The 24,014-nt window shown below is 42.2% G+C and overlaps 1 protein-coding gene across 1 annotated transcript; it reads left to right on the top strand.

Annotated features, from left to right (window-relative positions):
• Positions 1-397: 397 nt before the first annotated feature.
• On the top strand, positions 398-22,316 carry LOC119131484 (matrix metalloproteinase-17-like). The gene is made up of 10 exons (XM_037265974.1): positions 398-808; positions 9,540-9,672; positions 9,747-9,882; positions 12,741-13,027; positions 17,565-17,741; positions 17,843-17,945; positions 18,867-18,949; positions 19,698-19,850; positions 20,232-20,489; positions 20,950-22,316. The coding sequence occupies exons 1-10, from the start codon at positions 644-646 to the stop codon at positions 21,273-21,275; spliced, it is 1,821 nt and encodes a 606-aa protein (XP_037121869.1). The 5' UTR covers positions 398-643; the 3' UTR covers positions 21,276-22,316.
• Positions 22,317-24,014: the final 1,698 nt, after the last annotated feature.

The raw sequence follows: 24,014 nt of genomic DNA, 5'->3' as shown, positions 1-24,014 counted from the left end.
TGTTATTGCCATGGTAACCCTACAAAGCATTCTGAAGTAAAAATACATGAGAATTTTCCCCGCAGTATTTTACTCTATTAATTATCAGACTATTTTTTTTGCTTCGGCTACTAGTTAGTGATTTACTAATTCCTCCAAAACAAATTGATAAAATCAAGATAGATTCATTTTTATGATCTAAAAATATATCAAGAGTTTTTTGTTTTTTTAATGGTGTTTGGAACCAATTAATGACTCATCCATTCATTTCAATTGGGAAGAATGATTTGAGATGTGTCACGTTGCTCTTGTGTTTGCTTTTGTTTATGCAACCTCACACCAATATCACATTACTGAAGAAACGCCCCCCTCCAGTCCACTCGTGTGACTTCGGCGCGTGTATGAGGCACAAAAAGCCCACGCAACAACGCAGCTGCTTCCATTTCTCACAGCGCGATCCACCAGCTCGCTCCACTTTTGCTGCTCAAGAGAAAGAAGCTCAAGTCTTGCATGATGGCCACTTAATTATCTCCTCTTCACCTCCAAAGCAAACTTCTTCAGCCACCTGTTTTCATGTGTTTTATGTGTTTGCGCTCCACAGTGAGGTAGCCTGCAATTTTTTTTTTTTTTTTTTTTTTTGACGGATTACTGTCCCGCACCTTGGATGCTGCTCCCGTTGTGGGAATCCCGCGGGACCAGCCTGGCAACGATCGTTTCTGAGTGGAGAAGGATTATATGCGCGGAGATGCTGGTTTTGGTGCCCCTTCTGTGGCTTCTGCCTCTGAGCCGAGCGGCTCCTCCGCAAACCATCCAGGAGGACACCGGGGTGGTAAGAAGTTTGTGGATTCATAAGATCCTGCTTTGTTGTGATTATTAAGCAAAAGGTGTGAAAGATGCAGAGCCGTGAGGTTGCGCAATAAATAAATAGAAAAGGCTCGTGGTAAATACACGCGTGATGTCACAGCACGCTGACATGAGGCTCACTTCCAGCTCCGTGACAGCGCGAGACACTGAAATAGATGGATGTGTCATTTTCTGCCTGGGATGCTTCAGAAATGTGTCACGACGTCACTTTTTTTGTTGTTGTTGTTGTTGTGGCACCACATGAGTTCAAACTAATGCTCAGGAGAATAAAGGCTGAGAGTTTGGCAAATCTAGCCGAAGCTCTGCTCCTACTGTGTATGATTATAGTCTCTGCTGGTTAAAAGGAAAAAAGAAAAGAAAAATCGGAACCACTAGAAATGATTGCTCTGACCTCTCCATTCCCTTCTTTCTTTGGCATTTCAGAGAAAAAGCATTTTTTTGTGTGCAATAACGGAGTTAATTGCTATTTCTGATTAGTGTCAGTTGATAAGTTTAATTAGGGGACAAAATATTAGAGACTCAACTGCTGCTGACATCATACTTTTCATCGTAATGGCTTTTGGAGCAGATGCTTTTGTCTTCCAGAATAAATTCATGCAGCGAGCCACTCCAACATTCGCCCGGGCGCTCTTAAGCATCTGGGTCTTTAGTGTCCCGCCGGTCTCCATCTTTTGTTGCGCCTCCAGCCAAATTTGATTACGGACATTGTCTTGGCTCTATTGTATTGTTTCCAAATTCTTTGGGAGCTTCCGCCTTGATAGTTTCAAGCTCTTTTGCAAACTTGGCAGAGGCCAAATAATGACATAATTAGGTTCAATTTAATTGTGTGAAAGCATGGAGGGCATTGGGGTTACTGGACCAGAACTTTTGCTATGACTCTGTAGCTGGGAAAGTTTCTTTTTTTTCCATTGTTTGAAGGCAGTCAGTTTGTAGATGCAGCAAGCAAACAAAGTAGAAAAATCCGATATAAATTCGGTTGGGAGAGGGTGGAGTTCGACACGTTTCAACAAAAGCAATTTCCAAATAATAGGAGAGGGGGGACCAGATGGGCCACAGACCCCCATCCCTCCCACCGGTGACCTTCTTGATAGATTGACTTTAAAAAAAAAAAAAAAACGACTCCTCCCCACCATTCAAGCTCGTCTCAGCTGTTGTGAGCAGGTGGATTAATTTTTTTGGCCCGCTTTTAAGCGGGTTTCCTTTATCTCGCCCCAGTGGGGCTCATGACTGTTATCCATTGGTGACACGGTCCACAAAACAACAACCAGCCCACGGAAGCGTGTCATCCTCCACCTCTCTCGCCCCCGCCCCCATGCTGCATCACTTGTACGCTGCTGCGTCGCCATCTTTGGAACTAATTAACTAAACCACAAAGTTTAAGCACAGCTCTGAGCCATGCCGTGCTTTGCTCTTATAAGCGTTTGTATTTCTCATTCCAACATAAAAGATCGAAACTGCTTTTTGATCATCTTGATGATTCTCTTTCATTATTGACGCTGAGTTCGGTGGTTTCATGTCATGTCGTTTTGCAGATTCTACGTAAAAAGACGTTAGATAGCTAATAGGAGAAAATCATGCTAATCTTGTAATCATGCAATTTCTTGTGCCTCCATCTGGGTTTATTTCCAGTGACTCGAAGGAACATGCTGGGCCCTCCCACGGGACTCCCGTAACATGTCTTTCCAGAATTTGCATCATTAGCTTTGCTGTTCAATTCTGTTTTAATATCACGAGTGGGGTTTTTGAAGCGAGCATCACGCTAAAGCTTTTTCCACTGCGACAAGTTCACCCGCTATAGAGCAGCCCGTATAGGAAACCTCAAATCAACTCCATGTGGATGGTTTTATTTTAACCACGCTAGCACCACCCCCTCCTTTGACCAGATCAAAGTTTGGTTTTGCTGCTGCTCTTCAAACGATTGACCAGATTGTATAATTACAGTGGTTTGTGGTGTTTGTGCTGGCTCGAGTACGGACGCCTAAAATAATCTATAGCTTTGCCATCTGAGCTGCCAATAGTCTGCTTTAATAACATGATCAAGAAAACCCTGAAAGGAAAAGCAGCGCTGCTCTCAAATTGGTTGCAGGAACTGGTTGCGTTAGAATAAAAGTGGTTCGTTTGTGTGCAAAAACTTTTATGTGTTTGATATGACTTCACATATTTTTTTTTATTGGACTGAGCGCTGCCAGCACATGGGCATTCCCTAACAAGTCACAGTTGAATAACGAGAATAAAAAAACAAGAGAGATGAGGATGATTACATTTGCGGTGTCCGTGTCAGAATAGTTCTGGATCCCATTTCTTGGAAATGTGGATTGAAGGCACAGAGGACAATCATAAAAGACTGAGTGGGTGGCAGAGAATAAGCGTCAATGGCCAGTGGCTTCACAGCCTCCTCGCTTCAATTTAAGCACATCAAGTCGACACTTTTCAACGTAAAAGTTTGTCCAATTCAACAGAACCTCACATTTCAACCTTCCAGAATAGCTATTTTCTATCTGTTGACATTTTCAAAGCCTCAACAGGAACTTGTAACTAGCAAGACTGAGTAAGCTCTAAAAATAAAACACATATAGCAGACATAAGCCTCATGTGTGTCGGCGTATGTATTTTTGCACATGCATCGGAACAGCTGCAACAATTCCTGAGCTGACACCGGCAGGATGTGGTTCACGATTATGTGCGTGTGTGTGTGGCCTTTACGGCCGGACACAAGGGCGGGACGCAACCCGACCACGTTGAAGCCTATAGGTGCTCCTACATTTAGCTTTGAATCTTACTCTGTGCCTTTGTCAGACGGTGTTCCACAGGGATCAATTTTGGAACCCTTGCTATTTTTTTTTTTTATTAGTTTTAAAGGCCAATGAAACAGTATGCTTGAAAATGATGATCTTGATTTTTTGCTTTATGTAGATGAGAAAGTTATGCAAATGAAATACATTCAGTCTACAGAGAAAATGGAAATGATTGCTTTTTTTTTATAGTGGGTTCATTGGGGCCTTTTGTCTAAAGAAGCAGAGGTGGACGCAGTTACCGGCTAACAATCACATGATGACGTCTCAAAAAAGTCGACAAGACAAAAGGGGGCTGCAGTTTGAACATTGCATTCCATAATTGGAGTGATTAAGAGGAGACCGTGGTGAAATCTGACAGCGTGCATTGCTCGGGCCATCGAGTCAGGTTGTTACAGCGGAAATGGGTCATGGCAAGAAGAAAATGCGGCAAAGCTTATGAGTCAGTCAGAGAAAGGCGAGCGTTCGCCGTGCTTCGTATATAAGACCACATTCCATTTATAAAATCTTACCACAAACATATGTTTATCCGTTTTCCAAGGATATAATATGAAATGAAAATTAAAGGCAAAGCTTTACAGAAATAACAACAAAAAAACGAAGGAATGGATATCCCGGCAGCAGATGGCAAAATGTCCTAACTACAAATATAATTGTCCCTCGAAAAAACTACCCTCATTACTGCTGCACTTAACAGCTGTTTCTAAAGGACAGAATAAAATAGTTCCTTTTTGCCATATTCATATCCACAAGCAAATTTTTTTCAATTAAATGTTAAGGAAATGCCATTTACAATCTCTGCAGGATTGCCAAGTGTGTGTCAGATTGAGCACATTTCTTACAACCTTTCCACCAAAACGGACTGGCATCTCATTATATGCGCTCTGTTACGCCTCCAGAGCCAAAGACTTCCTGGAGTGAAGCACTGGCAAAGACGCGGCTTGGTTCACCACAAAACATGCACTGAGCAGAAATCCTAACTAATGGATGCTACCCGAGTCCATCCTCTTCTGTTCCATTTGGCTGCATATGGTCCAATTAATTCTCATTGATCCTAATGACCAATAAAGGCTTGGTCTAGATTAAAATGTGATGATATTTGGGCTCAAGGACTCCTTGTGATAAAGTCTGTTAGAGAGCGTTTGATAAATGGAGCTGTCTGACTGATGTGTGTGGAGAATCACACTTTTATGTTGTCATGTTAAAATCTCGTCTTCTATAATTACCCGTCACAGTTTTGAGAACGTAGAAACGAGATCATGTGAGTTTAAGAAGTGAGTTTAGTTTTTTTTTATTGGAGGCACATATTTTAACTTGAATTAACACTCAGCTCAGCAATGTCAATACTCCTTTTAATTAAAAGACATCTTCCCACTCCATAAAAGAGTGACTTTCCTAAGAAGTCCCTATAAATTGATTTCAGTGATTTGTTTCTCAATACGTGTTTGGAGTCAAAACAGAATAATCTCAAAATTTGACGACATATTATTTCGCCTATTCTCGTTTTTTGGGGTTAGGGTTAGGGTTATTTTAGTATTTTAGTCATTTGAAAGTGTCTGGGGTAGCTCGGAACAATGTCAACGCTATAACCGACTGGGTGACCCTCGCGAGAGTCACCAAGGTCACAAGGTGACATTTCTCCGACTGGGTCATTTCCTGTCAGTGAGGATGAACATGAAGGGAGCCAGCAGCTGTGCATCAGGCTTAAACAGGGAGTGATTGTGGGGCAGAGGAGGTCACATGCATGAGGGGATGCTTCACAGAGTAGTTGCCGTGGTGACACCATAGCTCCGGAACTTGTATGTGTGTGTGAGGCAACCATTCATTAAAGAGTGTCATGGTAGCGTCACAAACAAAGGTATGGATGTGTGTGGTCTAATTTAGTTAGCATGAATAAAAAGGCCATTATCCAAAGATTTTTTTATTCACTTCCAACACGCAAAGATAGTTAGCTACCTACCAGATTGTATTAGCGGTCACAAATACAACGACGTTGTGAAATCAAGTTTAATTGCTAATTAAAGGTGCTAAAAAGAGACTGTATCGTTCGACCATTGGAGTTTAGCGGGTGCTAAAATGTTAGCGGCTAACATCACTCAGGTGCATCAGGCCAAATATTAGCAATTATTTTTTAATACAGTTTTAAAATTACTCTAAAGAACTTTTTTTTTTTCTCGAATAGAGGCAATTTCTTTCGTCAGAAGGAAGCACCACCTTATATTGACTTCTCATGATGGAAAGTATAAATGAAGGGATCACTTGACTTGTCCTCTCAACACCACCCGCAGATTTCAACTAACTCACTGAAATTGCTTTTCCCTCCTTGCATAGATTCCCAGGGTCTAATAACATTGCCAATCATTACACCTTCTCTTCACCAGCCTTCCTCTGACGCTGTTTGGAGGACAACCCAAAATTCTGATACATTTCCTCAGCGACGAACCAAAATGGCGTAGAAAAGTAAACATCACGAGCTGCCCGCTGTCTTACACATTCGCCTTCCCCTTTCAAACGCGACACTGATGCTCAATTTAGCACTGCGCCCGCATTCATCAATGTCTCCGCCGCACAAAGCACGGGTTTCTCCTTGGGATCTGTTTGCACTGAACAAGCAGAAGAAATGCGATTCACCCTCAGCTGCATATCAATAAACGCATAATGTAAAAGAGGATTGAATGAAGTTTCGTGTGGGCGATGTCAGACACCCCTGCCTCATGGATTAAAAACCGACTGGATCTACAATTACAGTCGAGATCCTCATACTGTGAGAAGTATCACTCAAATGAGATGTCAGATTTATACCTCCATGATTTTGATGCTAAAGGCTTTGCATATACTATTCATAGACACTTCTCGACGTGATTCATTATTTCGCTCTGAATGAAAATTTCATTCCATTCGCTTTTGAAGCTCTTTGCTGATGCCAAACCTTTCTGTATTAAAGGATTACAGGTTCCTATGTCCAGGATTACCAGGGTACAAACATCCTCACATCCACGTATGGTAGCAAAGAATGAGAGTATGTCAAAGCTGGATGAGAAGCTGCTTAAGCCTAAATGAGGTGTAGATGCGGAGGACATTTGACGAAAGAATGCTTTGGCACATACTAAGCTGTGGTGGTTTTGTTTTTTTATTTTTAGTAATTTTATTTTTCTTATTTTAATTTTATTTTTTTTATTTCTTTATTTATTTAGTTTTTCTTATTTCTACCACGGTTTGTCTCCATGTTTCTCGCTGGAGAATGTCCTCTTGAAGTTTGTAGGCAGAAATAAAGTATTATCAAGCACTAAAATAAAAATCGAAGTAACTATAAAGCAAAAAAAAAAAACAACAACAATGTGCAACTACACACATTTTATTGTAGTTTTGACACGTGATAAATTAATTTCCATTGATACAAGATCCCCAGTTGGAGAAGATCCTGTTATATTCCCCTGCTGTCACTTTACACCTGTGACATTCTGATGGTGTTTGTATAAAAATACCTCCACTGTAAAGAATTTATGTTGGGTTGCCATCGAAACTGAAACATTCTCGTTGGCATCGATAAATTTGACCACACAGAGCATTTCCACTGTCAAACATACACAAATTTCCACAATCACTAACCGACATGTCATCGTGTCCATCACTGCCGGGCCAATGGTGAGCACAAATTTAGTTTCCATGACAACCACGGGCAAAACCCGAGATCTGCGACCAGGTTAGGCTAGGTAGGCTTGTTAACTAACTAAAAAAGAACTGAAACAACGTGCGCCGTGTACTTAAAAATGAAACATAAATCATAAGCTAATTAATTGAATGTTATTGTTTACAAACAAGAAAAAAAATCAAAAAAGGGGTTACAGTAGGCGCTCCCTTTTTCATGTTCCAGTTAAAAGGCGAGTGAACCGAGTGAAGATGTTTGCGGGAGGACTGGCTGACTCCACAGAAAGTGCATTAAAGTAATCCAGCCAAGATGTGATGAAGGCACGGATTAGTGTTTCAAAGTGCGGCTTTCCAACAAAAAGCTTCACTTTTGCCGGCTGCCTAGGAGGGAAAAAAACAAAACAAAACACTTAACTACGGCACGATCCAATTTAAAATAGAAAAAAGCACTTCAACTCGTCAAGGCAGGCAGGGGCGGTGTTAGGATTTTTTTCCTTGGGAGCATGGGGGGCCAAAGATATTTCAGGGGATCTGCATAAAAAAAATTACAAACCCGAAAGATTCTTCAGAAAATGCTGATAAATATTCTCTATATTTCTTTTATGAGAGACGGGTGGAAATGTGGAAAATAATCCCCAAACAAATCAGAAAATTCCCAAAAGTCACTCTCCCCTCCCCATCTCGCTCCCCTTGTATGTATATGCAATGCATGGACACATCTTTGAAAAAACCAGAAAAAAACATTACATAAAACATTGCTGACCTTCACACATGTGACCGTTTATTGAAGGAATTCACCAATCAGCAGCAGATGAGATGAGGATCAATCTTATGGAGGCTTGCCTGCCTTCCTGCTAAATTGTGAGGCTTAATACAATTAAAGTCTGAGGACAAATCAATAAAGATTAGCAGCTCAAGAGTGTTTGCACCCTTCAAGTGCAACAAAAAAAACATTAAGTTCTCAAGTGCACAATTTACAATCTCACTTTTGCTGACTTAAAAGATGCATGACAGTAGTCACTAGGTGACATTGAAGTATTATTGTTTGAGGCACGTACAATAATGCAATCTCTCCATGGACATGAAAACTCAACTTCAATTTCCATATTGCCCACCACTGCTGGAGGTTAGATCTTCCCCTGAATTTGTATGTTTGATGCTCACAGCATTTCTCAAAAGGATTGGGCCAGATTTTGAGTGGCCCAAGGACAAATACATAATTCAGAAAAAATACAGGGAACACAATCATGACAGTGCGGTCTTACTTTTCTTTAAAATTAGCTGCTGAGTGGAAATTGTGTCAAAAATATAAAAACTGAAACAGTTATATTGTAAATGTCTATCAAGTAGCTTACCGCTAAGACCTCCTTGGCAGTAGATGGCGCTATACCGCGGCTGTTTGAGACGAAGGGCAAATAATAATCTGCATCGATTGTTGACCTTTTTTGTCCATATGCTAATTAAATTTTTGGATATCTAAAGTACTAGCAATACTCTTGTGTTTTCTTGTGAGGCTGGAACAGATCGATAACACTTCCATTCATTTCAAAGGGGAGAGACGATTTGTGTTGTGAATGTTTTGTGGTTACGGAGCAAATTAAACTCGCACGTCAAGTCGCTTTTGGAATTTTTTAGTCTGAAGTGTCATTTCACTAAGTGACTTTCTGCTTTATTTGGAGGCAAAATGATGATCAATTACCAGCGTGTCAGGTCGTATTACCAGGCGGAGGATGCGCCTTTGTGACTGATTACACTTGAACTCGACTGTGACGTTCCCGTTTGCGATCCATCTCTTTTTAATCTGGCTTTGTTTAAGGAAAACGTCTGCAACGCTGCAAGTCGTCTTCTCGTAGAATGTCATCTTTTGAACAAAGGAATCATCGGTCTCCGAGGCGAGCCATTTTTAGATGTCGTTGTATAACTCGCTGATGGGACAAGACGAAAGGAAAGTGCTCGAGGAAGAAAAAATGGCCTCCGAATCATTAAGATCTAGAAAGTTGTGCGAGTCAGACCAGTGACATTCAACTTTTCTACGGTTCCATAGGCGGCAGTAATATGCGCTTAGCCGAACTGGGCCAAAGTTTACAAGCACATCATTAGAAACTGTTGCTGACCTTATGATTGGAACTAACTTTAGGGTACATCCACATAAAAAGGATCATAAACAGTTAGTTGGATGTTTTTTTTAAAACAAAATTTGCTCATGTAAGGTGCTACAGGGAATTTCGGTATGACTGAATCTTGTTTTGCCTTCAGGACTGGCTGAGCAAGTTTGGGTACCTCCCACCCGCTGACCCAGTAACCGGCCAACTTCAGACCAAGGAGGCCTTGACCAAGGCCATTAAAGCCATGCAGAAGTTTGGAGGACTCAAGGAGACTGGAGTCTTTGGTAAGTAGATGGGTTTTGCAAAAACAAGCCTTGATGATCATAACATTTTCCCGACAATCAATTTTTCTTTCCAGATCAAGCTACATTGGGGCTCATGAAAACGCCCAGATGTTCTTTGCCAGATGTGTCTGAAAGTGAAGTGACGGTGGGCCGCAGAAAACGAAGTCTGAGTCCTCCCAACAAATGGAAAAAGAGGCATTTATCCTGGAGGTAAGAAACAATAAACGCTGTTCAGCAGCCCGAGGGATGGCCGCTGCTTCAGCGGCGGTTTGTAAAAGTGGCCCTTTGCTTCATGTGCATGTCCAACCACATGATTCAAAATTCTTTACAACCACTGCCTACAAAGCCACAATGCTTTTTTTTAAATCCCTCCATGTTTGTAGTAAAACCTGGAAGTAATTGCTCCAGTTGTTGTTCCTGGCCAGAACTTGATTAAATAATTTTTCCCTAAAGGTTGGTTGCTTAGGATCCAAGACTGTTATGTATCGAGCCAAATGAGGGTGAAGACAGACCGTGAGGAAAAACAGTTTCTTCTCTCTTTGCATCTGCCGAACCATTTCTCCAATTTATAACATCCCAAATTCGATTCAATCATCACCCTTCTGCAGAGCTTAATGGAGGTCCATTCATTTGAAACGTATTGGCACCAACTCTCATCTGGAACATACCCCTAATCACCCCCCCACACACCTGAACCACAATTCCGAGCCCAAATCCGACCTCGTCTTCATTTTCCTAATGAGGCAAATGAGCGCCGTTAATAAAACACCCAAGTCCATGGGAATCTACAAATGTATGCTATCACTGTTTACCTCATTAATAATCGTTAAAGTCGCCAAGGCAAGGACGGTTAAAAAGAAGCGAGACCTGATTGAAAGTCAAAAGTAGCGGCTAATGAGGGGAATGCTAACCACAGTCATAAGTCAGCGGCAGGGGTCCGTCATCATGCTAATTATAACCGTAGCTCACAGCTGTTAGCGACTGACATGAAATGCCACAGCTGTATCCATAGGGGGGCCGCCGCTTTACCGTCAATCCGACCCTCCGACTATTTGAGATAATAACGTGAAACCGCTTGCGGTAATGATCGGGCACACCAAAGCATGCGGAAGCTACTTTCTTCCCCCTTGGAACTGTTATAATATTTATGGAGTATTAATATGGTCATTATCTCGGACTGTGTCTTTATATTTTGCACAATAAGATTGAGTCTCTCTTTTAGAGGTTGCTCCAGAGACACGGTAGTTTCATCTAAGGAGACATTTGGCCGTGTGTCTAATTGGGAACAAGGATATCAACCCGCTAAATTGCATATCGCTAAACAAATTAGCATTTCATAGCTATGCCGCTATCACGTTACTGGCACATTGTGAATCAGCAAGGTCACGGGAAAAAAAAAAGTTCATAATATGAAAGGGGATGCATTAAAGTACTAGAATAATATTCAGCTCATCCCAATGCAATAAAGTGCAAATTCATTCAAAGTAATACAGTTTGCCGGTCTTAATGAAAGCCGCGCGTTTGTTGGTTCTCCAGAGGGGCCGGCGAAAAAGTGTTCTTCGTTTCTTGCATATTTCAGAAATAATATGAGTTTGTCTGTGAGAAGCAGCATGGTGCTACATCTGGACTTCCAGAAAATAGATAGAAGAGTTGTAATAGAAGAAATACAAGTTGAAGAAGCTAACTGTTAGCTTTGCTGTTAGCTACAGTCGAAGTCTTCTCCTGGTCATTTTTATTGTCGCAAATGACTCTGCAGACAGATTATACAAACGCTACGCAACCTCTATTGGTGCCCGGTAAAAGCTCGACCTTCAGGTGGCTTCCTAATCGGCTATAATTCCGTTTTATGTCGTCGTCACAGCCCGTGGCTCGGCCTGACTCTGATAAATAGGTCGGTATTGAACACATTTAACATTTACGATTGTCTTCCCCGCCTGAAAAAAAAAACAAAAAGCCTTGAACACAATCCACACCACAAGACAATCTTTTGAGACATGTCATCGATACTAATGAGGCCTGACTCTTATCTTGCTGACTTTGACCTGAAATCCGGGCTTGATTGTCAGTGTGTGTGGTTTCTTTTTTTGTGTCAGCTTTGAATTTGACTTTATGGTGCACATCACACATCAGACAAACCACGGAAAACAGGCCTTGCGTTATTCAAGACATCATTTGGAGGCCCTTTTAATTTTGCCGACCTTCATCCTCAGCCCGAATAACAAGAATCGTGAATGTGCTGACTCGTCGGTAATCCACAGCTTGGTGCCGCATCTCTGTCAGAGGAATCATTTGAGACGTGCCAGCGTGAACGTCACGGGTGGGCGTGTCCTTCCCGTCTCGTGCACTCGAGGAGACGCTTCGTTTCAATTAGGAGGCAAATTAGCGCTTGTCGCCACAGGGTAGGTCTAGAAAGTGTGTTTGCAGCCAGTGCCGTGTACTTAGCATCATTTGTTTTGCTGTCTCCGTGGGGCTGCACAGCCACAAGAAATCAAAAGTAGACTGATGAGATGAAGGCCAGACCCGAGTAGTCAGACACTCTTCATTTGAGCCATTACAAGTGCAGTTTTCAATGGTAGCATGAGTGCGCCAGATGTTTATTTGTACCTATCCTGTGGGTAAATGAAAATGGAAAATTCATGAAGGAAGCAACTAGGTTGAAAGGGGAATAAAATCAGCTTCCGAGAGGTTTTGAAGTACTAGAGACAGAGTTCCTCACCCTTTTATGTTATCGGAAGCTAATGCTGATACCACTGTTAGCCCCAAACCTGATTTGTGCTAAAACAGCTCCCGATGCTAACGTTTTGGCTTCCAAGTAACAATGGTTGATCTAAGAGCCCAGCTGCTAAATAATGTGTAAAGGAAATCATGCAGGGGCAGTTAATATGTAAATCAGATGATTAGAGATGTCCCAATTTGCGAAATTCAGATCAGCTATCACACTGCAGAAGTAGGCTGAATGGAAAGAATTTCTAGTTGTTTAATTTCCCACTGGATGGGTAAATATTCACTATTTTTCCCGCACGATTTTGCATAGATGTCTTCTTTCTTCTGGTTTTTTTTTGTCTCAGAGTGAGGAAATTCCCAAAGGATTCCGCCTTACTAGGCCGAGACACCGTTCGAGCACTCATGCATTACGCCCTGAAGGTCTGGAGTGACATCGCCCCGCTTAACTTCCACGAGGTGGCAGGAAGCGACGCCGACATTCAGATCGACTTCACCAAGGCCGACCACGACGACGGTTATCCCTTTGACGGGCCGGGGGGCGCCGTGGCCCACGCTTTTTTCCCGGGGGAGAGATTCACCGCCGGGGATACGCACTTTGACGATGATGAGGCGTGGACCTTCAGATCACCAGGTGAGAGAGAGGTCGATGTCCTTGCTGTTCTTTCTATAATTACACTCTGCTTTTATTTTTATAAATAGGATTATATTAGTTTTGACACAAATTGCCCGTGTGCTTCGGTTCTGAGCTTTTATCTTGATTGATCAAGCCAAAACTGTTTCTGCCCTTGAGAGATGTTTGGAGAACCGCAACAAGCTTTTTAATGTTTACAACTTGGAATGTTGTCTTGTTTCTTCTGGTCACCTTCCTTAAGGTTATTTTCAAGGCACATCAAATTTCTCTGCGCAAAGTTATTTTGATGAATCTAGCAAAAAGTGTTCGATCCAAAATTGCACACTGAGGAGAGCTGCTGATTTGTAATGAGGACATGATGCTAAATGCAAACCAGTCTGCCAATTCCTGGTCAGCGCTGGAAAACACTCTACGCTTGGGGCTCAGAAGAGTTTTGTATGCTTCCAAAGTATTTATGGTAATGGCGATGGAAAATGTTCATGTTTTGTCTGATTAGCCAATCATGAATACAGAACAATTTCAAAATCATCTTCCAGGTTTTTGATTAGCCTGTTTTTCCTATCGGCGCCGCTCTCCCAATGGATTTCTGAAGCAAACGCTTTTTTCCAAGCAAACCAGCTGGCGCGTGATGTCGCAATGTTCCGTACAAAAAAAGCGAACTCAGTTGCTAACCGACGCATGAGGACAAAATCGGGTCAAACGTCGTTCCTCGATTCATCAATGGAATAATCGACGGGATAGTCGATTCCAAAAATGTTTGTTCTAAGAACAAGAACAGAAGAAATTGGAAGAAGTGACCAAAGTTACAAGATGACTGCAATATGTCATGAGGCTTTTACAATGAAACCTTTTTCTCCCTGCAGGAGAACTTTTTATGTGAACCTATTTCCTTTCACATTCCGCATCGGCGAGTCTCACAATGTACCGTGCATCCTTATCAATCAATTCAAAGAGTTGATCCAACGCCAGCTGCGGCACAGTCAGCTACGTAAACAACCGCACTGCCAATGACTCCTGGGCAGGATTTTACTAAGTGCTTCATCCCCTTTTTGTCACATTTCTCAATCAGCACTTTGTATGCTGGAAACATTTCATCCAGTGATTCTTGCCCGAGATAAAATCTCAGGGTGAAACTTAAGTAATCGCTGAATGTGTCTCTGTTGAGAGACATAAAAAGAGGGAAATAGTCCTTCAAGGTGTAGCTATGCTGCCTAAGCTCGTGAGTAATGAATCGTACTGTACTCAAGGTCAGTGGTGTGCAGTGATACAAAGAGTGCTCGTTATTTCCTCTTGGCTTGTTTCTGTCCAGCACGCATTTCGAGTGACTCTCTAGCATGGATGGCTTCATGTTCATTCTCATAGCTCTTAACTATACATATATAATGCAATTTAAATGCATACTGTATAAAAGAGGATCAAATCATTTTGTTTTCAAGACATTTTGGATTCACGACCATGTTGTCCAAAAGGGGTGAATTGACGCATGGTCTCATCCTAAGCAAAAATCCTCTAAAGTGCCACGGTTGCAGGTTTTATCTTGAAATTGTGATTATAGTTTTTTATTGGTGTCGGTATTTGGCGCCGGTCCACTGCGTTCCTAGAGGTCCCTCTATCAGGAGTCATTTGAGAAAACAAGATCCTATTGATTTTCCCATAAAATGTGACAGAAAATGGCACACCAGGCAGCTAAGGGCAGACTGTTGGGATTTTGAAGGTATTGTTGTCCTAAAAGATCATCGTTGATGTCTTGGGAAGTTAAATCTAGCATGTTTGCTAGCTTGTCTACTTGTGTTTTAAAAAGTGCTATTCAAATGATAACTTGCTTGCTTGCTTGATGATAAAAAACAAGTCTTCAGTTGAAGTGAAAAAAAAAAAGCGTGTACTTGAACTGAGATGACACTGACGTTTGAAGATTTTAAGTGCAGTTATCTTAAAAGTTGATGTTATTTTCATCAGTCTTTAACTATTTAGTGATTGTCGGTAGTGGTGGTGAGTACCAACTAAGTTCAAGTGGCCTTCAATCGTGCGTGTGTGGGTGTATGTGAATATGAATCATCGAGTTCTGAAAGTTGTTTTTGCTTTTAAGACAAACCCCCACTGTGTTGAAGCCCCTCAAGGGTGAAATTTGCATCCGAGTGCATCGGACCTTTTAATCTAAAACGCAAACACACAGTTACGTACGGTATATGTCCGTCTGGTCGCGGAGGGATTTGCTTGAACTCAGAAGATGGAAATGGAAATCCAGAAACGCCTCAAAACAAACCAAAACAAAGTTATTAGAGCTTCAGTGCTAGCGCTTTGCTACTAGCTAAAATTGTCGACAGCATTGTGATTACACTCCACACCACAACATTAAGTGACAGTACAGCCGTGCCAATGGAAACATGTTTAAGCCTTTTGTAGAAAACAGACAGGGCGGCCATTTTGAAAATAATGAACTACAATTTTGTAGACAGAAAGACATCTTGCTTTGTCTTATATCATAGTGCTAATGCACTGTCAGAGTGACTAAGAAAGTCTACTCATCACACAAGAACATCACATGAGGTTATAATCAACACAGAATATAAAAGGAATTAAATCCGTAACAGGCAGTTTGTTGATGAAATGCTGCCTCCAAGATTGACGATGTAATTGACTCGCTATGGGCGCTAGCTTTCAATGTTTGGTTAAATGGACCAATAGCGGCTTAGCACGAGGAGTGTGAAAAGTATTTTTATGTCACAGAGGTATTATTAAGACACCTGGGAATATTATTGAGGGGAAACGTGACTCATCTCGGAAGTCGGCCCAAAATAAGACATTCACTGGGGGTTGACTTGTCTTTTTGCTACATTGAGCTCATTGGCCAGCTCCTCGGAATGGTGCAGCGCTTCCATCGGGGCGTCGCTAATTACTTCAAGTCGCACACATATTCCACTCGCATACTCGCTTCCGTCCCACAACGGGCTCCTCCATCCTCACCAGACGTGTTTATCACGGTGTCTGCGTATCCGCCCAGACAACAGCTGTTCAACTCAGCTGCTCTCCCGCCGAGCTATCTGATCCAAAAAATGTTCAACTTTCCCACAATGGCACGCTGATGCCTTCAAGAACTTGTTAGGTCATCTGAATGCTAGCATTTCAGCTCCGTAATCATCTCCAGAGAAATGGACCTTATCGGATCAAATCCGACGCTGAGTAATTGCCTTTGCTAATTCCCTTCCACCACCTCCCAGTGCATTGTTCTCAGCGGGACATTAAATCTTGGTCCGTAAGGGCCGGCTCCTAATGTGTGTGATGATGCTGAATAGTGGAATAATAAGCAGAACACTTACTGGACCGGTTCACCGCTGCTGTAGCGGACTTCCATTAAGACTTGTAAGAGGGGTTATATCAAATAAGAGGTCCAAAAATTAATGTTCTATTTTTTTTTTTTGTGCTCTGATAGGCATTGAACGGTTTTTATTAACTACCACGCATGAAGCAATCTGCTGCTGACAGCCAATTATCTTGAGTGTAAAAAATGTCTCGTTAAGCAGGTGAATTGTTCTCCTGCATATACTAAAAAACGGAGATATAAGACGCTTTTGATTATTGCGTCCTGGTTGAGCTTCTATTCACTAGAATTATGTTGCACATATGATATCATTCATCTAAGATGGCAAAAAAATATTTTAATTGAGCTAAAGGTAGGGGAAACATTTTTTTTTTTTTAATACTCAATGTCATGTTCAAATGATTCTATAGAAAAAAAAAAGCTTTGGCAAAAAGTTTTGGCCCTGTTTCAGCACAATAAAAGCATTTGAGATGATAGAAAAGCTCCTTAATGACTCATGAATTTGTCAGCTTTGACTACTAAATATAAAAGACTTTTGATTGCCTGCAGTGCGGTTTCAAAGCTCACTCTGCCTTTAGTCACCGCATTTCCTTCACTTCCACTGTCTGCCGGCATGCCTTCCATTCATTTATCCTCGCAAGGGGTTCTAAACATGATGCTCGCTACAGCATGAGTTCAAAGCCCTTGTTCTCCTCCCTCTCTTCTTTTGTTCACCTTTCCTGTCTGCACCATGTGCTCTTGTAGATTACAAGCACTATTTGTCTCGCCAAAGTCCCAAATGAGACCCGGTAGGACAAAAGTATGTCCCCTCGCAGGTGTCAAGCTAAGGTTACAGTCTACAGGGGCGGCTTGGCTAGCTTAACTTTGCTTAGCTAGCTTAGCTTTGCTTAGCAACCCCACAAAACCTGAGTTCTGTATAAAAGCGCTCAAATGTGGAATTTAAGGGGCTTTTTCTTTTGAATAGCCCGAAGTCATCCCTAAGGTGTCTTATCTGCTCTCTGACTGACTGGCAATACAGAGACTCAGGAAGGCTTAGCAAAGTTATCTCCCTGCTGCACGCTCGACTGTGCCACAATCCTCCCGATTTAGCCTGCCATGCCGCTTAATTTGTTCACTAAGCAGAACATCCAAGGGATATCACACCTGAACTGAGTTTTAGACACGGAACCATAGGCCTCGATCCCGGTCTTGCATGACTCTCTGCTCTGTATTCTTCAGAGTCTCACGGGATGGACCTGTTCGCAGTGGCCGTCCACGAGTTCGGTCACGCCATCGGACTTGTCCACACCTCGGCCATGGAGTCCATCATGAGACCGTACTACCAGGGCCCGGTCGGAGACCCTCTCAAGTACGACTTACCCTATGAAGACAAAGTCCGCGTCTGGCAGCTGTATGGTATGACGGATGTTGTTTTTATCGCAGCACAGGAATTTGCTAGTTTTTTCAAAACGTTCTGACTGGTGAAGCTAAATCAAGTCGTATCTACCCGGTCCCAGGTGTCCGTGAGTCCGTTTCCCACACAAATGAGCCGGCCAACCCTTCCCAAACGACCGAGCCTCCCATCCTGATGGACATTCCAGAAAACAAAACCATTCTGCAGTAAGTATAGCTGTTTTTATGATTTGAATCTTATTGCGTTGAAAAAACATTGAGAGAACACGGGCGGTTTAGATTAAATCCTTTTAGGATCACCACTTTTAACTTTGTGCTCTCCAGGTTTACTGGATGTCGATTTAAACTTTCTATTCACAGATCCGTACAATAGCAACCGATAATAAAGCCAGTCGTAGAAATTCATAAACATCACACTCATAAGTTCAACTTCATTAAAGGTGAATTCACATCTTTATAGCTTTCCGTACTCGGGTTTTTCTTTCATTTTTGCCTAATGCTTTCTCACTCATGCTGAGGAACAGACGTAATGAAGCTATGCGGGAATACTTAAGCCTGCCTGCAAAAAAAAAATCACAGTTTGCATCCCAATGTGGAATATGTGCTCGCGAGTCAGTTCATGCCATTAAGTCGACACCCTGAAGAAACGGAAGCTTCTATCCGACTGTATCTATTATTAAGGGTAATTCACCTTAACTTGATATGTTTATGCATTCCTTGTATTCCAACGGTTTGACGCCGAAGGTTCCACTGGTTTCCGACAAGTTCCATGTATGGAGTCTGGCAATCCAAGTAATAAAACGAGATTAGCTCCGACAAGAGCGCCGATGGTGACCCTTACGTGTTAATCGAGAGTCGAACGCAGCGCCCGCTTCATCTATATTTCCGCCTTGACAGTCTAATGGAGTCGTCATTACAGATGTGAGCCACGTTCCGTCTTTTAAATTGCTCATAAACCAACAGGTTCAAATTCACCTTGTCGGCCATGACGCCTAGCGCTCTTTGGTTAAGTCCGATCATGAACCGTATGAATAAATCTGGACGGGTAATGAGATCTTGAAAGGAAAGAGATGATCGTCCACTTTTTACCGATTTTTAACAATGTTCTTTTGCTCACGTCTATCTCAGGCTGGCGCAAGATGCCCCAGACAGATGCACCAGCTACTTTGATGCCGTGGCCCAGATACGAGGCGAGGCCTTTTTTTTCAAAGGTAAACCGAGCACAAAGACGGAATGAGGGATGCAAACGCTGGAGGGGGGGCGGGGCCAGTCAGGGGGGGATGAATGAGCAGAATGAGCTCAAAGGACAGGTAGAAGGAAAATGGATGAGAGACGTTTTGCCGTGGACGCCCAACTGAGACGCGATGGGAGATGCTGGTTCCTAAATTGCATCAAGCTTTCATGTTTGCCCTCTTGAGTGGGCCGGGGCCTCCTGCAGGGGAAAGAGCTTTTGTATCTTCACAAGCGACGCTGTTTACTTGAACTGACATTTTGGGAAAACTTAATCTGGATTACAAATGCACCGTTACCTTTGAAATGTTTTTTTTTTTATCAGAATGGACTTTTGGTTCCGGTTTCACCTTTGAACAAGCCATGAAAATCTTTTGATAAACAAAAAAGGCTGTTTTTTTACACAATCGCAAGATGTAATTTAAAGTCAGAAGCGTTCTCGCTTTGTCTCGAGGCTTAAAATCGTGACGGCTTGCGCATGCTAAGGAGAAATTTCAAGTGTGTTGTCGAAATGGGTTTCTTGGGAGTGACGTGATTTCAAATAATGTTCTTGAGTTAGTTTGGAATGAGAAAATAAAATCAAACGGATCCTGGTTTTGACAATTAGTGTTTGGGACTTTGTTGGATTTGAGTTGAAGAGAGAGAAAAAAAAAAAAAAAAGCTCAAATTAGAGTTTTATTGTTGTCAAATGAGAATCAACATCTAATTTTTTGCTCTTCGCCTTCATAGGAAAATACTTTTGGCGGCTCACGCGAGAGAAGCACCTGGTATCTCTGCGTCCGGCTCAGATCCACTGGTTCTGGAGGGGCTTGCCCGCCAATCTGGACAGCGTGGACGCCGTCTACGAGAGACCGGGCGACCACAAAATCGTCTTCTTTAAAGGTGCCTCAAACTTTCACCACCTCCTTTAGCATGCTAGTGAGTAAAACATTGATAACTGTACAAGAATCAATTCTCATTTTTTTTGCATGAATGACTTTCATCACGATATCGCTGCGTAAATCGATGCTGCCAACACTGAGGGAGGGCTCAAAAATAGAAGGAACTTTCTTCTCTAATTAATGATGCTAGCATGGCTAAAACAGAGACGACCTCAGAACACCGTGTTGAGCAGATTTTTTTTATGTTTATGGACCATTGTTAGTGCTAAAACCTGGAAAAGCCTCTCTATTGACTGAAAGTCAGTCGGATCTGTAAAAATGCCAAGGTATATCACGAATAAAGGCCACATTGGATTTTTTTTTTTTCCCTCTGCTTGTTCAGGTCTCAAGTACTGGGTATTTAAAGACAACGTGATGGAAGAAGGTTTCCCGCGTCCAATCAGCGACTTTGGTCTGCCTTTGGAGGGCGTTGACGCGGCCTTTGTGTGGCTCCATAACGAGAAGACCTACTTCTTCAAGGATAGCCGCTACTGGCGCTATGACGACCATCTGAGACGGATGGATCTGGGTTACCCGAAAGACAGCACGCTGTGGAAGGGGCTGCCCCCGCACCTGGATGACGCCATGAGGTGGTCCGACGGTGGGTCGTCAAATGTGTCTCCAAAAAAGATTGGATACAAGGGAAATTAATTTTTCCGTGTATATTTAGTAGTCCGGCCATGTTGCATACGAATCCAGCTGTGTGTGTAACATAAGGCGCACCGTGGGCCCGAGTAATGAGAGGAAAAACGTAAACAGTTTCAACGTCGGATCAGTGATTCATGAAATTAAGCCCTCGATGATATGTGTTGTGTTTTTCAACGCTTAATGAGCGCACAGATGATTCAGCAGATCTGACATGCAAATTTATGTATTATTTTTATAGTGTTGTGCAAGAAAAAGGAACAAGTCAAACAAATTGCCTTCCTACTCCCCCCCCCCAAGTTATGGATGTTGACTTTTGAGTGACAAGCGCCCTCTAGAGGCCGTAAAAATGGACATGATAATATTTGTTTTTTGTCATGTCGCTTATTTACATTTCCTCCTTTCCACCCTCGCAGGTTCGTCGTACTTCTTCAAAGGGAAGGAGTACTGGCGGGTGCCGAACAGCGACATGGAGGTGGAGGCCGACTACCCGCGCCTCATCGCCAAGGACTGGCTACTGTGCACCGACATGCAGTCGGACTCGCCGGGCGCCGACGCCAAGAGCACCGAGAGCCGGGTCAACGCGCACCCTCACCCGGACCACGCCGAAAACGGCTACGAGGTGTGCTCCTGCACCTCGGACGGCGCCTCGCCTTCGGGGGCCCGGCCCTCCCCGTCCCCCTTGTGGCTACTGCTGCCCCTCTGGACGCTCGCGCTGGCCCTCCGACCTCTACCACTATGATGCCAAAAAGACATTTGGATTAGATTATATAATACTTTTGTTGTTATTTATTGCGCAATCCTTAAAGCAGGTTCTTGTTTGATGAGGGCATTTTGAGTGCTGCAATCATTTTTGCTTCATATGTTTTGCTCCAAAACACCAAATATATTTTTTGCATCCATGAAGGAAGAAAAGACACAAGAGGCAGAGTTTGCCATTGAAAAACTACCACACACTTTGTGTCATTAAGACCTGACAGTACAAAAAAATAAAAAATAAAGAAACCACCACACCTGAGGAAAAACAACCAGTCAGGGTCTGAAAGGTCTTTAAACTTGGACAACCGGTGTCGACGTGTATCGTGACACTGGAGTTTTACTTTTATGTTCCATCTGCTGTAAATTCTCTACACTTGAACCATGTCATATCCTTCTTTTGGATGTTTTGCTGCTATGCTAATTAGCATGCATTGACACCAAAAAAATAGAAGTGAATGAGGCCTTCATCAAAATGAATACAGTGTGATCCATCATGACTTGCTTACTGAATGCTGTGACTATGGACTTGTGCATTTTTTTTTCTGCTTTAATGAGCGCTCTGATGGAAGTAAACAAGAGCAAAGCATTGTGGGACCCAGTGAGCACTTTTATGAATGACAATGTGACCCCCCCCCCCCTCTTTGTTTTGTACAAGTGCTAGAACTCAACCCACAGAAGTCCAAACGTGCCAGAAGAACATCTGCCTTCTGCTTTTGCAGCCGGGCCGCCAACTTTCAAATGGCGGCGGAGGGAAAAGCGCCGTCGCTAACGGTTTCTTTGCTAAAACTCCCTCAACTGCTCCCCTGTTTGGTTTTTCCAGGCTGTGAGCATTTCCACATCTGCTTCATCTTTTTTTTTTTTTTCTTCTATTCTCCATCGCCAAGGTGATAGCACTGCGCCTGTAAAGTTCTATTTCTCTATTATACTGATGACTTGAGGGTTTGAAAAGAATATCAAGTGTATATTTTAAGTTGCATTTTATAATGTAAAATATTTTTGTAGAAAAATTAAAATGTACATGAGACTTGGGTCTACTGAGACTATTTTTGTTCGTAAAGGCACATTAGAGGCAACGCGGCATCTTGCAGACGCCAACTGGCAGGTTTTTCTCTATCAGACTGTATTTTCATCTTGCATGCAGAGCACATCTTGTCAATCGACACACACACACACACACACACACACACTCAGGGGGTGCTTTACTCGCAGACTTACTGGCAGAGGGATCATTCCTGAGTGTACATCAGAGTGTTATTTTTATTCATCGCTCATTTTATTTTATTTATTATTTATTATTTATGGTTTGTGCCTTCTTGTTTTTGTTTTGTGTCGCCTACTTGTATGTCTCGTCACCGTGGGATGGAGGAAACGGAATTTCGGTTTCTTTGTGTGTCTTGACATATGAAGGGATTGACAATAAAGCTGACTTTGACTTTGACTTTGACTTTATTCAGGGAAACAAATCAGATGCTGTCAATTCTTGGTACCATGATCAGAAAGAGCTTTTATTTCTTATGAACAAAGTTGATGTGAGTCTATACAAACTGTTGCTTTCATGAAGAAAAAAAAAATTATATATATATATATATATATATATTTGCTCTACTTTCGAGGAGTAATTTTCCAGGAAGAATTTACACAAAAACAAAAGCACTGACAGTGACCGACTGACTCCTAAGAGTGAAAAATGAGGCTGAGATAAACAGGGTAAACAAACATTTGCGAGAAAAGACAAGTGAAGGAAATTAAATGTCATCTTCTGCAGAGACAGCTGACAGATGAGGAAGCAATTAATAGCCTGAAAGTTAACTATTCTCATTTTTTTTCTCCAAACTTTCAAACATTATTTGGATCACTTTGACCTCAATTCATGAGGAAATTATACCGTATTATTGTATGGTATTAAAAATGGCGACAAGTCATTGCAAAGAGGCTCGTTTGGAAATTAGAGATGTGCGCGTGTGTGTAAAATAAGTAGAAATAAGGAAACGGGGGCACGTAATGACCACAGGAGAGTTAAATTAAAAAAAATAAAAAAATAAAACATGACAGGATTAATGATCCTATGGCAACTTGACTGGCTGATATATAAATCTATGCAAATTGTCTTTTTTTCTTCTTCTTGAACAGCGTGTCATCATCATCATCATTAGTGCAGAGCTGCTTTGGGCTGAGCAGAACCAATCAATCAGCGAGATAAGAAATGGATAGTGAACATGAAGCATAAAGTTGGAAAATGGATGTTGGTCGTGTCAAGTGTCAAATGTTCGGCGTCTGCGCCAAACTGATTACTTCTGCTGTCTCTACTGACGCGTTATAAACTTGTGGTGTCATAAACGCTTGAACATAAGCCCGAATTTCTTCAGGACGAAGCAGCGCAGCCCGATTATTAGCATTACACGTTGTTATTATTTGACAAATGAAAAGACGTCATTTTTATCTCAAAGAAACACAAATACGTCCACATGTGTGTATTTTGAAGCTTTTGTCGCCCTCTGCTGGACATAAATCAGATTACACAACAAGAGCTGGAGATTTCAGTCATAGGTGACCCAATACTTTTGTCCAGGTGGTGAATTTTTGCTCAGTCAAGAAAGATGACATTTCTTTTGGGACGATCAAAAGGCAAGCGCTACGAAATGTTCCTCGGGCAGAAGCTCAAGAATCAGAGCAGTACGCGATCATTAGCTTTTACACAAGCTTCACTTGAGGTCGCCCCGGG

This window comes from Syngnathus acus, chromosome 12, assembly GCF_901709675.1.
Source record: "Syngnathus acus chromosome 12, fSynAcu1.2, whole genome shotgun sequence".
NCBI classification, from domain to species: Eukaryota; Metazoa; Chordata; class Actinopteri; order Syngnathiformes; family Syngnathidae; genus Syngnathus; species Syngnathus acus.
This window is presented reverse-complemented; position numbering and strand designations above follow the sequence as displayed.